Source organism: Rhinatrema bivittatum, chromosome 4 (assembly GCF_901001135.1).
Source record: "Rhinatrema bivittatum chromosome 4, aRhiBiv1.1, whole genome shotgun sequence".
In the NCBI taxonomy this organism is placed as follows: domain Eukaryota; kingdom Metazoa; phylum Chordata; class Amphibia; order Gymnophiona; family Rhinatrematidae; genus Rhinatrema; species Rhinatrema bivittatum.
In genome coordinates this window covers 68,645,467-68,659,846 of record NC_042618.1, presented here as the reverse complement: position 1 = coordinate 68,659,846, position 14,380 = coordinate 68,645,467, and the positions used below count along the sequence as shown (strand labels likewise).

The 14,380-nt window shown below is 42.8% G+C and overlaps 1 protein-coding gene and 1 long non-coding RNA gene across 4 annotated transcripts in view; one reads left to right on the top strand and one right to left on the bottom strand.

Moving 5' to 3' along the window:
- The window catches only part of GMFB (glia maturation factor beta), a 92,802-nt gene that overhangs the window by 42,906 nt on the left and 35,516 nt on the right, over positions 1 to 14,380 (bottom strand). For 2 of the 3 annotated variants that reach the window (XM_029598294.1, XM_029598296.1), the window contains exons 2-3: positions 3,402 to 3,498; positions 1,986 to 2,035 (exon numbers count right to left, since the gene is read on the bottom strand). In XM_029598294.1, coding sequence (XP_029454154.1) covers positions 1,986 to 2,035; positions 3,402 to 3,498 — 147 coding nt within the window. Of the gene's footprint in view, positions 1 to 1,985; positions 2,036 to 3,401; positions 3,499 to 14,189; positions 14,272 to 14,380 lie in introns of all 3 variants that reach the window. The other variant, XM_029598295.1, reaches the window with a different exon arrangement.
- Positions 11,617 to 14,380, top strand: part of LOC115089890 — a 35,957-nt gene continuing 33,193 nt past the window's right edge. Inside the window, exons 1-2 of the long non-coding RNA XR_003856263.1 lie at positions 11,617 to 11,869; positions 13,650 to 13,909. This is a non-coding gene — a long non-coding RNA (uncharacterized LOC115089890). The remainder of the gene's footprint in view (positions 11,870 to 13,649; positions 13,910 to 14,380) is intronic.

Below are 14,380 nucleotides of genomic sequence, written 5' to 3'. Positions count from 1 at the left end.
TTACTTGGGATACTGAAGTTTTTTCTAAGGAAGGTTTTTGCTCAGGAGCTTCAAGATGTGTCCCTTTTGAAAAATTCCATTGCAGTTGGCATTGTTTGTGTAAAAAGCAGTTGCAGCCTTCCCACCTCGAATCCTTTCCCACCTATTGGTCTTCAGCCCTAGATTTAACAACATTTTCAAAAGTATTGCAATTTATTATTTACAATTTTTAATTAAGGCCAGCTTTTCGTATTAAAACTTCCCCAGTCATGATATAAAGCCTTTTATTGTATTACATAAAATAATGGCCAGTTCTTGAGTTTATACCTTAGCGCTGAAAGCAGTGAACTCTGATAACTATTCCAACTGTACAGAGGGATTTCATCAGCCCCGCTATAGTCATCCAAATGGCCTCAAGGGTAAGCACAGTAGAGTTCACCAAGGAAAACCGGGCCTACCCTAGCTTACTTTCAGCCCTATACCTTCTGCTTGCATATGCTTTTCTTCACCTGCAACAGCCAGAACAAGAGCTAGTCGGACTGCTGGAATCCAGCTTTGCTTCTCCTGCAGAGCTTCCATCCAGGTCTCTAGTGACATCAATGTCAACAACATGCAAATTCTCTAAGGCCCCTCCACTTGATCGCGCCACCACAAGACCAGATGGAATATCCTCTTCTCTAGGCTCAAAAGATACTTCCAGGACCAGGAGGCCAGCTTCCACCAACTGCGTATCAGATGAAAACATTGAGACAGGAACAACAGCACCCAAACTGATTGATGGAACCAGACATGGGCGTAGATTCAAGCTCTACAGGGAAGCCCAGGGTCTTCACTTAATTTAAAAAAGGTATACAATATAGTGACCTTTATTTTCAGTTTTACATGTTATTTTTTCAAGAAATTTCAGTGTTATAACAAAAAAAAAAGTGGAAAAATGACTCAATACAAAGGAGAAAAATCAGTGGAAAAGTAATTTTTACATGGTTTTTTGGGGGGTTTTGTTATAACACTGGCCCAAGAAAAACAAAAACTGAAAGATGTCCCTAACAATATAGGGGGGGGGGAAGCAAAATTGACTTGAGCTGCTGAGAGTGTTCAGAACGCATCTGTCATCTTGGTCCATCACCTCTCACTACCACACTTTAGGAAGTAGAAAGATGACTAGGACCACTCAGCCATCTATATTTTTGAAATGTGGGTGTTAGGAAGAGGGGAGGGGCATTCAGATCATAGCAACCACCTGTAACTGTAAACCTTGGGTGGAGGGAGGGGGGAGGGAAGGGACAGGCTCAGTCGTAACAGTCCCAACAGTTTTTTTTTGTTGTGTTTTGTTGGGGGTTTTTTGTTTGTTTTTTTAAAACATTCAACAAGCTGACAAGCACCAATGAGTTACCCAGACAGGTTTATCCAGGTAAATTTAGGGGTAAATATTTGGCTCAAGTTATCCAGGTAACTTTACTCGGATAATTTTGCCACTCGTCAGCCTATTGAATATGGCTCTCAGTGTTTGTAAAACGTACTGGTTTAAAAACTGAAAACTGAAGTTCTTGACCCTGCTCTAAAGAGAACACTTATGGTTGACACCATCTATATCTATGACCATTCTATTTTTGACCTATTGTGACAGCCAGGAAGGATGACAACTGCAAAGATGCATTTGTAATATGGGACTGGATAAAAACTACCCTTTCATTTTAGATAGCTTTCTGATGGTACAGAATTTCTGGTCACTACTAGCCTCAAGTCATATTTGAACTCAAAACTGATATGTTGATGGCTCTATATGCAACTGCTAATCTAATGAACCATCGGGCTGTCCCAAGGACAACAAACACACAAACTTCTGTCATTTGAACAAGAAAAATGCATTGAAAACTTCTGCTATGTTACATGTATAGTAAGCATGCATGTGAAAGATATTCAAGTCAAATTCAACAGAAATGCTCAAATTCATGCAACATAAGAGAAAAAGCAGTAAGTCATAGGAGGTTAAAATTAAAACAAACCTCATGCTCCTCATCCAGCACCACCAGCTGTTTGTCCTTGTCAATCTTCACTATAATAAAAATGCATCAAGATGTGAGCAACTGCTTCCACAATGGACCTTCTTCCATGCTAGCCCATAAAATGCAGGTTCTGCTGAAGATTAATATGAAGTGCTATCACAAAGGTACCTAATGACATGAAGTAGCTGGCACCTTATAGACTAACCAATTTATTGAGGCATGAGCTTTCAAGGACAGAGTCCATTTTGTCAGATGAAGTGGATTTTCACTAAATTTTCAGATAGTTTTAATAGTTTATATTCCATCTTTCATGATACTCAAATGGATTACATTTAGATACTGTAGTTTTTTCCGATCATCAGAAGGCTCACAATCTAAGGGCCAGGTCCATTAAGACTTTTCTCCCATTTTGTGTCTATGGGAAAAACCCTTAGTGAATCAGGTCCTAAGTTTGTACCTGAGGCAATGGAGGGTAAAGTGATTTGTCCAAGGTCACAAGATACAACTCATGCTAGCCTTTAAATTCATTCATCAATCAACTGCTACTTAACTGTACAAATGTTTCACAATTTAAGGTTTCACCTTTTAATCAAACCACAAGACTTGAGACCAACGTTTGGTTCTTAACCCAAATGTTGAGACCCAATGCTTCACACTGCATTAGGAACAGAGATAAGAACATTGAATTGTTTGTGTGTTTCTCCTTCCTCCTCACAAATATTTAGCTCAAAAGTTATGGTTTATTTGCATGCCTACAAGACTTCAAAATATTTACTTTAAAATAAGTACAATATTTTTTTCAAGTCTTGATGAGTTGTTTACTGTTCAAGATAAGTACCACCCTTATAACATGGGAAAGATCAAACATAGCTGAACGCAAATATCTTAAAACCATTATTTGCCATACCTGTGCTCTTACGGTTCCAAGTCTCCTTGATACAAAAAGACACCCAGCTATTACAAACTATACAGGAAGTGCAATCTGGACAAATATACACCATGGACTCTAGCCCAGACCAAACTCATTTCACTTGACTCAGAAGCTAGAATTTGGACCCTGAGCATCTGTATGTTGGTGGTGTCTTCATTAATCTATCAGGTGGCCTTTTAATTTCTTACTTTTCTGCCATACAAGAGGCAAAACAGCAGAACCATTTAACTTGATAAACAGTATAAGAAAAATAAAGCATTAATTTTCAGATTAGTAAAGTTTTAATTTTGTAGACATGCTTTGACAATGTGTTCACTACAGAAGATATCAGCATCGTTTCAGCTAGTATAATCCATTTTATAAGTTAGACAGAAGGCTACGTAATGTCATATTTTTAAAGCACAGATCATGCCATTTAACTGAAATTATATGAAAGAGAGGAAAACCAAGACCTTGAAACTTTGCTGGCAAGGATTTTAACTTACTTATAATGGCAGCATTGTTGGTTTCTTTACGAAAGCGAAACTTTTTCAGCTTCTCCACAAGGTCATCGGCCACATCACATACAACCAGAGATTCGCTCTACAAAAAAGTGAAATGAAAATGTTAAATAATTCCTACATTAGTATAGTGTGTATGCTCAGTAATCAAGATTTGTTGTGGGAAGGGTGGGGAGGCCAACGGGTGTCTAAGTATAGGATTTTGTATAGAGAAGAGAAAAAAAAAACAAAAAACCCAAAAACTGACTTGATAACATAAGTCCAGTGCTGAATTGGGTGGGGCACTCCAGCATGCCTCATAGATCCCATCCCCCCTTTCGGCTTCCGTTTTCTTCCAACCAGCTCAAGGTGCTTGGTGGCATGTGGGGAGTGGAGAGGCTGGCCAGCCTACTGGAGCAGGCAATGGGTGGAGCTAGAAGACACTGGAATAGTTTCTACTTAAGCGCCTATCGGCACAGGTAGGACCTTTTTTTTTTGGGGGGGGTGGGGGGGGGATGTCCAACTTGATCCAGCTTGCTTTATTTTCCCCCACAAATAGCCAGCTATTCTTTGGGGGCTCCCTCTCACCCATTGATTGGCTTCAGCATTCCACAGGGAGGGCTGCTTCCTCAGGGCCTCTCTTCTGAGGGCCAACTCTAGACCCTCTTTCAGGCTGCCTGTTTTCCTTGGCAAGCCCCAGTGTGACTCTGGGCAGGACTTCTCCCTTCTCCCTCAGCTGCTTTGGAAGAGGGGAATGCACAAGACCCAATGCCAGGCAGAGTGGTACAGCTCAGCAATAGAGAATGACAACAAGGACAAGTGCTTGAGACAGGAAGTCTGGACCATCGAAAAAGTGGCCACCATTGCAGGCAGCTTTAAGCTGATACAAAAGACTGAGCACAAACTCTGAGCGAGGATGTCAGCAGGCAGAGGGAGTGCCAAGTAGCCCCAACAGGACATTGAGCAGGGGGGCCCAGGTTAATATTAACTTTGTCACTAGCACCCCTGGAAAGGGAACAGAGCGCACTAGTAGTATGCAGCAGGGAGCACACAAAGATGACCTGCAGCAGCTGTTAGAGATATGTGCAGGTGCCGCAGAGCTTGGCATTGAGTGGGTACAAGCTCACCTCCGCCCCCCAGCAAAATGTGGCAGAAGGAACAGGATGGTTGTACAGAGATCCTTGCAACAAGGAACTCCTGACCTTTCCAGGGCAGCTGCTACCTTAGATAGAGGATTCTGTGGATGGCAAGTATGATGAGAAGGATTGAAGAGGATGTGTCATAAGAATATAAGAACTGCCATTCTGGGTCAGACCAAGGGTCCATCAAGCCCAGCATCCTGTTTCCCACAGTGGCCAATCCAGGCCATAAAAACCCGGCAAGTACCCAAAAACTAGGTCTATTCCATGTTACCGTTGCTAGTAATAGCAGTGGCTAATTTCTAAGTCAACTTAATTAATAGCAGGTAATGGACTTCTCCTCCAAGAACTTATCCAATCCTTTTTTAAACACAGCTATACTAACTGCACTAACCACATCCTCTGGCAACAAATTCCAGAGTTTAATTGTGCGTTGAGTGAGAAAGAACTTTTTCCGATTAGTTTTAAATGTGCCACATGCTAACTTCATGGAGTGCCCCCATGTCTTTCTATTATCCGAAAGAGTAAATAACCGATTCACATCTACCCGTTCTAGACCCCTCATGATTTTAAAGACCTCTATCATATCCCCCCTCAGCCGTCTCTTCTCCAAGCTGAAACGTCCTAACCTCTTTAGTCTTTCCTCATAGGGGAGCTGTTCCATTCCCCTTATCATTTTGGTAGCCCTTCTCTGTACCTTCTCCATCGCAATTATATCTTTTTTGAGATGCGGCGACCAGAGATGTACACAGTATTCAAGGTGCAGTCTCACCATGGAGCGATACGGAGGCATTATGACGTTTTCCGTTTTATTCACCATTCTCTTTCTAATAATTCCCAACATTCTGTTTGCTTTTTTGACTGCCGCAGCACACTGAACCAACAATTTCAATGTGTTATCCACTATGACGCCTAGATCTCTTTCTTGGGTAACATAGAAACATAGAAATGACGGCAGAAGACGACCAAATAGCCCATCCAGTCTGCCCAGCAAGCTTCACACACTTTTTTCTCTCATACTTATCTGTTTCTCTTAGCTCTTGGTTCTATTTCCCTTCCACCCCCACCATTAATGTAGAAAGCAGTGATGGAGCTGCATCCAAGTGAATATCTAGCTGATAAGTTAGGGGTAGTAGGGGTAGTAACCGCCGCAATAAGCAAGCTACACCCATGCTTATTTGTTTTACTCAGACTATGTTATACAGCCCTTATTGGTTGTTTTTCTTCTCCCCTGCCGTTGAAGCAGGGAGCTATGCTGGATATGCATCGAAAGTGAAGTATCAGGCACATTTGGTTTGGGGTAGTAACCGCCGTAACAAGCCAGCTACTCCCCGCTTTGTGAGTGTGAACCCTTTTTTCTTCTCCCCTGCCGTTGAAGCAGAGAGCTCTGCTGTATTTGCATAGAAATTGAAGTAACAGGCTTATTTGGTTTGGGGTAGTAACCGCCGTAACAAGCCAGCTACTCCCCCTTTGTGAGTGCAGATCCTTTATTCCACATTTCCTCTTGCTGTTGAAGCTAGAATGATGTTGGAGTCACAGTAAGCATGTGTACGTTTATTGAATAAGGGTATTGTCTCCAGGCAGTAGCCATCATTCTGGCGAGTCACCCACTCTTCATTGGTGGCCTCTTGACATTCTGGCGAGTCACCCACTCTTCATTGGCGGCCTCTTGACTTTATGGATCCACAGTGTTTATCCCACGCCCCTTTGAAGTCCTTCACAGTTCTGGTCTTCACCACATCCTCCGGAAGGGCATTCCAGGCATCCACCACCCTCTCCGTGAAGAAATACTTCCTAACATTGGTTCTGAATCTTTCTCCCTGGAGCTTCAAATCGTGACCCCTGGTTCTGCTGATTTTTTTCCTACGGAAAAGGTTTGTCGTTGTCTTTGGATCATTAAAACCTTTCAAGTATCTGAAGGTCTGTATCATATCACCTCTGCTCCTCCTTTCCTCCAGGGTGTACATATTTAGATTCTTCAATCTCTCCTCGTACGTCATCCGATGAAGATCCTCCACCTTCCTGGTCGCCCTTCTCTGTACCGCTTCCATCTTGTCCTTGTTTTTTTGTAGATACGGTCTCCAGAACTGGACACAGTATTCCAGGTGAGGCCTCACCAAGGACCTGTACAAGGGAATAATCACTTCCCTTTTCTTACTCGATATTCCTCTCTCTATGCAGCCCAGCATTCTTCTGGCTTTTGCTATCGCCTTGTCGCATTGTTTCGCAGACTTCATATCATTAGACACTATCACCCCAAGGTCCCTCTCCTGCTCCGTGCACATCAGCCTTTCCCCCCCCATCGAATACAGTTCATTCGGGTTTCCACTCCCCATATGCATGACTTTGCACTTCTTGGCATTGAATCTCAGCTGCCATATCTTCGACCACTCTTCCAGTTTCCTTAGATCCCGTCTCATTCTCTCCACTCCTTCCGGCGTGTCCACTCTGTTGCAGATCTTAGTGTCATCCGCGAAAAGACAAACCTTGCCTTCTATCCCGTCCGCAATGTCGCTCACAAAGATATTGAACAGGACCGGTCCCAACACCGATCCTTGCGGTACACCACTTAAAACCGCTCTCTCTTCAGAGAAGGATCCATTTACCATTACACATTGTCTTCTGTCCGTCAACCAATTTGCAATCCAGGTCACCACCTCGGCACTCACTCCCAAGCTTCTCGTTTTATTCACCAGTCTCCTGTGCGGAACCATGTCAAAAGCTTTGCTGAAATCCAAGTATATGATATCGAGCGCTCTTCCTCGATCCAATTCCTTGGTTACCCAGTCAAAAAAGTCAATCAGATTTGTCTGACAGGATCTTCCCCTGGTGAATCCATGTTGCCTCTGGTCCATCAATTCTCCGGACTGTAGATAGTTCACTATTCTCTCTTTCAGCAGTGACTCCATTACTTTTCCCACCACCGAAGTGAGGCTGACTGGTCTGTAGTTGCCAGCCTCCTCCCTGTTCCCACTCTTGTGAAGCGGGACCACCACCGCTCTTCTCCAATCACTCGGCACCACTCCTGTTTCTAGGGATCTATTGAACAGGTCACACAGCGGAGCCGCCAGAACATCTCTGAGCTCCCTCAATATCCTTGGATGAATCCCATCAGGCCCCATGGCTTTGTCCACTTTCAGGTTCTTTAGCTCTTCCCACACATTTTCTACTGTAAAATAGCATTTTCTACTGTAAAGTAGCATCTAATATGGAACCTAACATTGTGTAACTATGGCATGGGTTATTTTTCCCTATATGCATCACCTTGCACTTATCCACATTAAATTTCATCTGCCATTTTGATGCCCAATTTTCCAGTCTCACAAGGTTTTTCTGCAATTTATCACAATCTGCTTGTGATTTAACTACTCTGAACAATTTTGTATCATCTGCAAATTTGATTACCTCACTCGTCGTATTTCTTTCCAGATCATTTATAAATATATTGAAAAGTAAGGGTCCAAATACAGATCCCTGCGGCACTCCACTGCCCACTCCCTTCCACTGAGAAAATTGTCCATTTGATCCTACTCTCTGTTTCCTGTCTTTTAGCCAATTTGTAATCCACAAAAGGACATCGCCACCTATTCCATGACTTTTTACTTTTCATAGAAGCCTCTCATGAGAAACTTTGTCAAACGCCTTCTGAAAATCCAAGTATACTACATCTACCGGTTCACCTTTATCCACATGTTTTATTAACTCCTTCAAAAAAGTGAAGCAGATTTGTGAGGCTAGACTTGCCTTGGGTAAAGCCATGCTGACTTTGTTCCATTAAGCCATGTCTATGTGTTCTGTGATTTTGATGTTTAGAACACTTTCCACTATTTTTCTAGATCACAAATACTTGGCAAGATCCCAAAAAAGTAAATAGATCCCATGCTATCATGGGATCTCATGTTATTCCCTAACAGGTGAATTTTCAAAAGGAGTTATGCATGTAAAATGTAACATACTATTGTAGCAAATTTCAAAAGCCATTTACTCACATTAAGTACATTTAATGTGGGTAAAACCTATGGGCAATTCAATGGCATGTACTGTAGCAATTTCAAAAGCCTAACTTTGATGTGCCACCTCCCTGTATATCCAACCCATTTATCTCCATTTAAGTGGCAATGTTATGATGCTCAATTTGTTCCCAGTAATAGGGGCCTTATTCTTATGGGGCTGCAGTCTGGCTAACAGGACAGTAGTGCTGTGTTCTGACAACATTATAGGTGGTATATAAAAAAAAGGTGGTTAACAGGCAGACAGCAAAATGTCTGGGTACAAGTGAGCTCCTTAGGGTTCTGGTACTCCGATGCCTTGTCTTGAATATTCATTTAGCCACCAAACACATCCCAGGCACTTTTAAAGGACATAGCCGATGCTTTATCCCAGATGCAGTGGTCTCATTTCAGGTTTTTGGTTCAGGAAGCAAAGAGAGGCCTACCCAGGTATTAGCCCACCTCTGGGACAGTACAGCAAATGGAATCTCAAGCTGCTGAAGTCATTGGTGGCTCCAATAATATGGCAGTTAAATGTGAGGGGCTGGACAAGATTCCTGCATGCTAGTTGCAGCAGGAATATCTCAGATTGATCTCTCTGACCTCTAATCAGTTCATAGATTTTGTCATATGGCACCATGGCAACAAGCATGGTAGGGGTGGTAGTCTTCACAAGTTAAGTGAATGGAAGGACCTGACCAAATCCTTCCTTCTAGCTAGTGTAGGGTTTTGCTAGGGAAGCTAGAGCCAGCATCCAGAGGTGTATGCACCAGTCCACTCATCAAATCCTTCTCTTTCTTTTAGAAGTAGTGATATCTGTTCCTCAACTGTGGAAGTCATTCTGAGTTGCATTTTTATTTGCCTTTTTTGGAACCCTGAGGAAGCAAGTTAATTTCACCAATATGTCATCCTCCAGGGTTCACCAGCCTTCCTTGGCACAATGTGCAAGTTTCAGACAGCAAGGTGTTATGGAATTGTGTAGTCTAAGTGACTATTAGTTAACTCAGAGCCTACACAAACATCCTTGCAGCAACAGAGAATATACAAAAATATGTACAGGCATGTCCCTAGCCCCAAGCTAAAGCCAAGCACATCTCTATGGTTAAAGGTCAACCCCCAACACAATTACTTTCTGCTAACATGTACAGCAGATCTCTGGCAAAATCCCTTACTATGTGGCAGGAAAGAAACACAAAGAATTCGGGGGGGGGGGGGGGGGGGGGGAGACTGACCCAAGCAAGGTAGAGCGAGAAGGACGTATGTTGGTCTTGTCTGAGAAGCTGTCACCATGCACTTTTCTACACTGGACTGTTTATATAAGGGATGTCACACCATATTGCTATTATTGTCATTACCAATATATCTATATCTTTGTATTACTGTCATAACCAAGCTCATATTAAGATTTCCAAATAAATATTGATATTAACTGCCCTGCGCTCTATCGTTCTGGTTTGTGCGGCATGAGCCAGTGTACGGTGGGGAGTTTGCCCAAGTTTGACAGAGAAGGAAGCTACAGGGTTCTGGCCCCTCTGTATTCCTGTGTATTTGCAAACACATAGGGGCAGATTTTCAAAGCCCTACCCGCATGGGGAGGGGGGGGGGGGGTTACGTGCACCGGGCCTATTTTTAAAAGGCCCAGCGGCGTGCATAAAGCCCCAGGACGCGTGTAAGTCCCAGGGCTTGAAAAAAGGGGCGGGGTGGGGCCGGAGCCTCCAGGCACAGCGGCCATTTGCTGCTGTGCCTGGGATCACAAGCCGGCCATCAGCCGGCGTGCGCAACTTGCGCCTACTCAAAGCAGGCATAACTGGGTAAGACATTTTTTAGGGAGTTTTAGATTAGGGCTGGGAGAGTTAGGGAAAGGGAAGGTGGGGGGGGGGGGGGGGGGGGGGGGGTAGGGAACGGAGGAAGGCAACGTGGCACGCTGTAATTCGATGGGTTAAAAAAAAAATGCTCTCAGAACAAACATTATGCTGTCCTGTCACATTTTAAGCTGGGGACTTGTTTTTTAAGCAAAAAGCTGTTTATTAGTAGGGCTTACACAAGTGGTTGTGGGGGAGAGTAGCTTGTCTGTGCCTGATTCAACAGGAGGAGGAATGCCTGGCCAGCAGCCCTACAGAAAGGTTCCCAGACCCAGGTGCTGGCTCATCTACGTACACACACTTGTTTACAAAGCCCTATAAAAGTTCAGGGTCCTCCGGTGGGAACTTGGAGCCTCACCTGTGCACTGACGAGTGGTGCAGGATCTTTCCCGTTGAAGCTGTGTGCTCCTGTTTTTCGGTCGCACCGGGGTTCCCCGACCTGATGAGTGGCAGGATGCTGATTAGCTGTGTGCTCCTGTTTTTCGGTTGCACTGGGGTTCCCTGACCTAATGAGTGGCAGGATGCTGATTTGGTATGTATTATAGTCACGGGAAATGAAGTATGTGTGCTGTAAATAAAGCTATATTTTCATTACTGTATATCTCATATCTTGTATCATAGTGTGTGTGTGTGTGTGTGTGCGCGCGTTTAGTACGGTGCACGTCTGCCTACCTCCCATTCGGGCATCTTGTTACATGCGCACGTTATAAAATCGGGCTCACATATGTACGCCGTGCACGTACATTTTAAAATCTGCCCCATAGCGTGTAGTGGAATACAAGGTAGTCTTGATCATACTTAAATCTATGACCAATCAGCTTGGCAGAGGCAGACAGATCTGTTTGTGGTACGCACCTGGGCTAACAACCCTAATGCATACAGATTTCTAGAAGATTCCCCAAAGGGGGGGGGGGGGGTGGATTTGGCTGGTGCACACAGACTTAAGCTCTCTGACATCATTCCAATTTGGCATAGCCCTCAAATGTGTAGCCGTAGTTGGGCTTAAGATAGTTTTTTTCTGTACTGCTTCATTCAGGATAAGGGCAGAGACCTTTGCAGTCTCCCAGGGCCTTCTGACCAAAGTGATTAAGCACATTGTGCACTAGTATTTTAACTTCTACAAGGGATATGTTCGGGAGGATGTGTATAGAAATAGGGTCATCCCGGATTGGTGCAGCAAGGTGCTAAATCAACCTAACTCAATAAGTTTGCCTCTTTTCATATTCCTCTTCTAGACTACACGAAGACTGTGTGGCTTTGCAGCCATTCTTTCATCTTCTGGGCTGGGAGGTGGACACAGAACAGCCCCCTAAGAAGAGTATCTTCGCCTTGCCATCAGAGGAGTTAGAGTGTGCTGGTTGAAGTTAAAATGGGAATATGGAGGAGCCAGCCGAGCTCGTCAAGGCTACGTATTCATCTTTTACCTTCTCTGATTCATCTGGGTTGAAATAATCTGTGCTCATCAATTGATTGACCAAATGAAAGTGGGTATATGCCAAATTTGGTCAATCTTCCAAGTGGCAGCATTGATCTGGTCCAATATAATTCCTCATTGAGTTTGGAGAGGAGCAAACAAACCCAAAATCACACAAACTAGTCAACTGGAAATTGTCCAAGCTTGTGTCTTGGTTGAGTAGTTTGGTGCTTGCACACAATCTCATCCGTCTCAGCTCCACAAGTCTATAAGTTGGGTGGTTGGAGTTCATCGTTCTAACGCTGAATTGTATGTTTTCTTGAGTTCATTTCACAATGTTCTGTAAGAAGAAGTGTTTCTCTAGCTGCAGCAGTGGGGCTTGAGAACAAACTAAGCAGCTGTCCTTGCTCATGGCAGGAGCCTCCCTATGCTTTCCTTGGGTCTGACAAAGGGGTGAAGTATGGGACATCAGCCCAATCCATTAGGTCCAACTGGGACCCCCTATAAAAGTGTTGCCACTGTAGGGTCAGCCTCTGGTCCAGTGGGTGGACACAAGACTAAAACGGCATAGTCCTTTTGCTGCCACAGGTTGCAAAGTGCCAGTTGGGACAGGCTTGGCCTTGCAATGCTGCAGGTCAGGATGACAAAGACAGGCTAGTAGCCCCAGCAGATGGACTTGAGCGACCATGGCCACAGAGCCAAAGATTTTTTGAGTTGGACCCAACAGAGAGAGAGGTTAGCCATTAATAAGAAGACATAACTCATTTAAATAGCAATAGCATGTATATTTCAATTGGTTCGATACAAATTGTATTAGTTCATATAGGAATGTGTATTAGATGCATCATATTGAAATGCTATTAAGCAAAGCTACAGACAATTTATACCCAGTACCTGCTCCACTTCCATTAATTTATTGGCAAAGTGGCAGTATGCTGCCCATGCCACCTGTAGGAGCAATATCCTAAAAGCAGTCAAGCTTGCTAAAGATAATAATATATATCCTGCTAGAGTGGATAGGAACTCCTGGATAGACTAAATAACCCAATTGGTCTTTTTTTTTTTTTTTGCTGACAGACAAATGTTACTATGTCCAGTTTTGGGCCCCCACACAGCAAGGAGAACATGGACATAAAATAGTATGGTAGCAGATAAAGAACAGGCCTTTCTAGTCTGCTCACTCTTCCTTTTACTTGTTGCAGTTCAACATATTCTATTTTGATCTTTGGCTTTATTGCCTTGTACTCCTGCTGTGCTTGCCTAGATTTTCTTGATTTCCACTACTGATTTTGCCTTTCTGTGAAAGGAGGTGGAGGCAAACTCCTGAGCCTACCTTCTTTTCTATTCCATACCATGACTGCCTGCTTTACACTCTTTCCACTGATTTTTGACAAAAAAAAAATACAAAGAAAAATAAAAATGAAAGTATTAAATATGACTTATACAGGAAAGCTTGGTTTATTTAACCTATAGAATGGACAGAGAAGTGACTTGATACCATAATTTCAACACTGTAGGGACAATTCAGGTCACCATTTTCTGAACATAAAACTTAAAAGGAACTTGGTTCGCTCTAAGCCAAACAAAATGGAAGCACATCATTATGGATATTCTCTCTGATAAAACTGAGAAATGCAGGCATTGCAGAAAGAATGCCTAGGTTATAAAACATATCCTTGGCACTGCTGCCAATGTCTCTAATGTCATTTTGAGACCATGCAGTTCTCTATGCTAAAATGAACCCTTCAATTCTTTTTTTTAAAAAGTGAGAAGCTTCTAATCAAGAGCTACGCTTAACACTCATTCATATGGATTGACTATGATTGTATTTTAACTATTCTCTTCTGTAGAAGTCAAACAAAGCAGCCAAAAAGCCTACCAAACTCTTCCCAATACCAATGGACAACACCCTTGGGACCAAATTAATGTCCCTGCCTGATCTTCAGTGTTAGAAGACAGATGCTGACGTGAGACATCTGCATCCAGCTGCTGAGTCTTCCAAATCTGAATACAGATGTGAACGTCTTAACAGAGAGAAAGTAATCATCTTCTCACCCACTGTGGCAAGAGAACAAAAAACTTAAGGTCTGAAGTTACTCTTCATTTTGGGGTAAATAGCCTTTATTTTCTCTGAATTAAATCCATGCAAAAGTTTTGTCAGTAATCTGTTCTGCTATTTTCGAAACCATGAAAGTCTAAGTCACTGAAGAAATTGTTATATTAAACAGTATTATCTGAAAACTAATCTGTAATTTTAGATCAACTTAATGCATTGTTATAAAAAAACAAAAACAAAATTCTGATAAAAAATAGTTTGAGCGACTAATACATTTTTAAACAGTGTAATTAGTACTGTTGGAGGTTCCAATTACTCTACATATATGCTTTACCTACAATACTTGAAAGGGGTTATACAGAGATGATCAAATGTTCTTCTCCACTGGAGATAAGACCAGAAATAAAGGGTTTAATCTGTAGTAGGGAAGAAAGAGATTAGATATGAAGAATAACTAAGGTGTAAGAGTAATTAAGCACTAGCTAAAACGTTATCCAGGGAATTAAGACTTTCATCCCTTAAAAT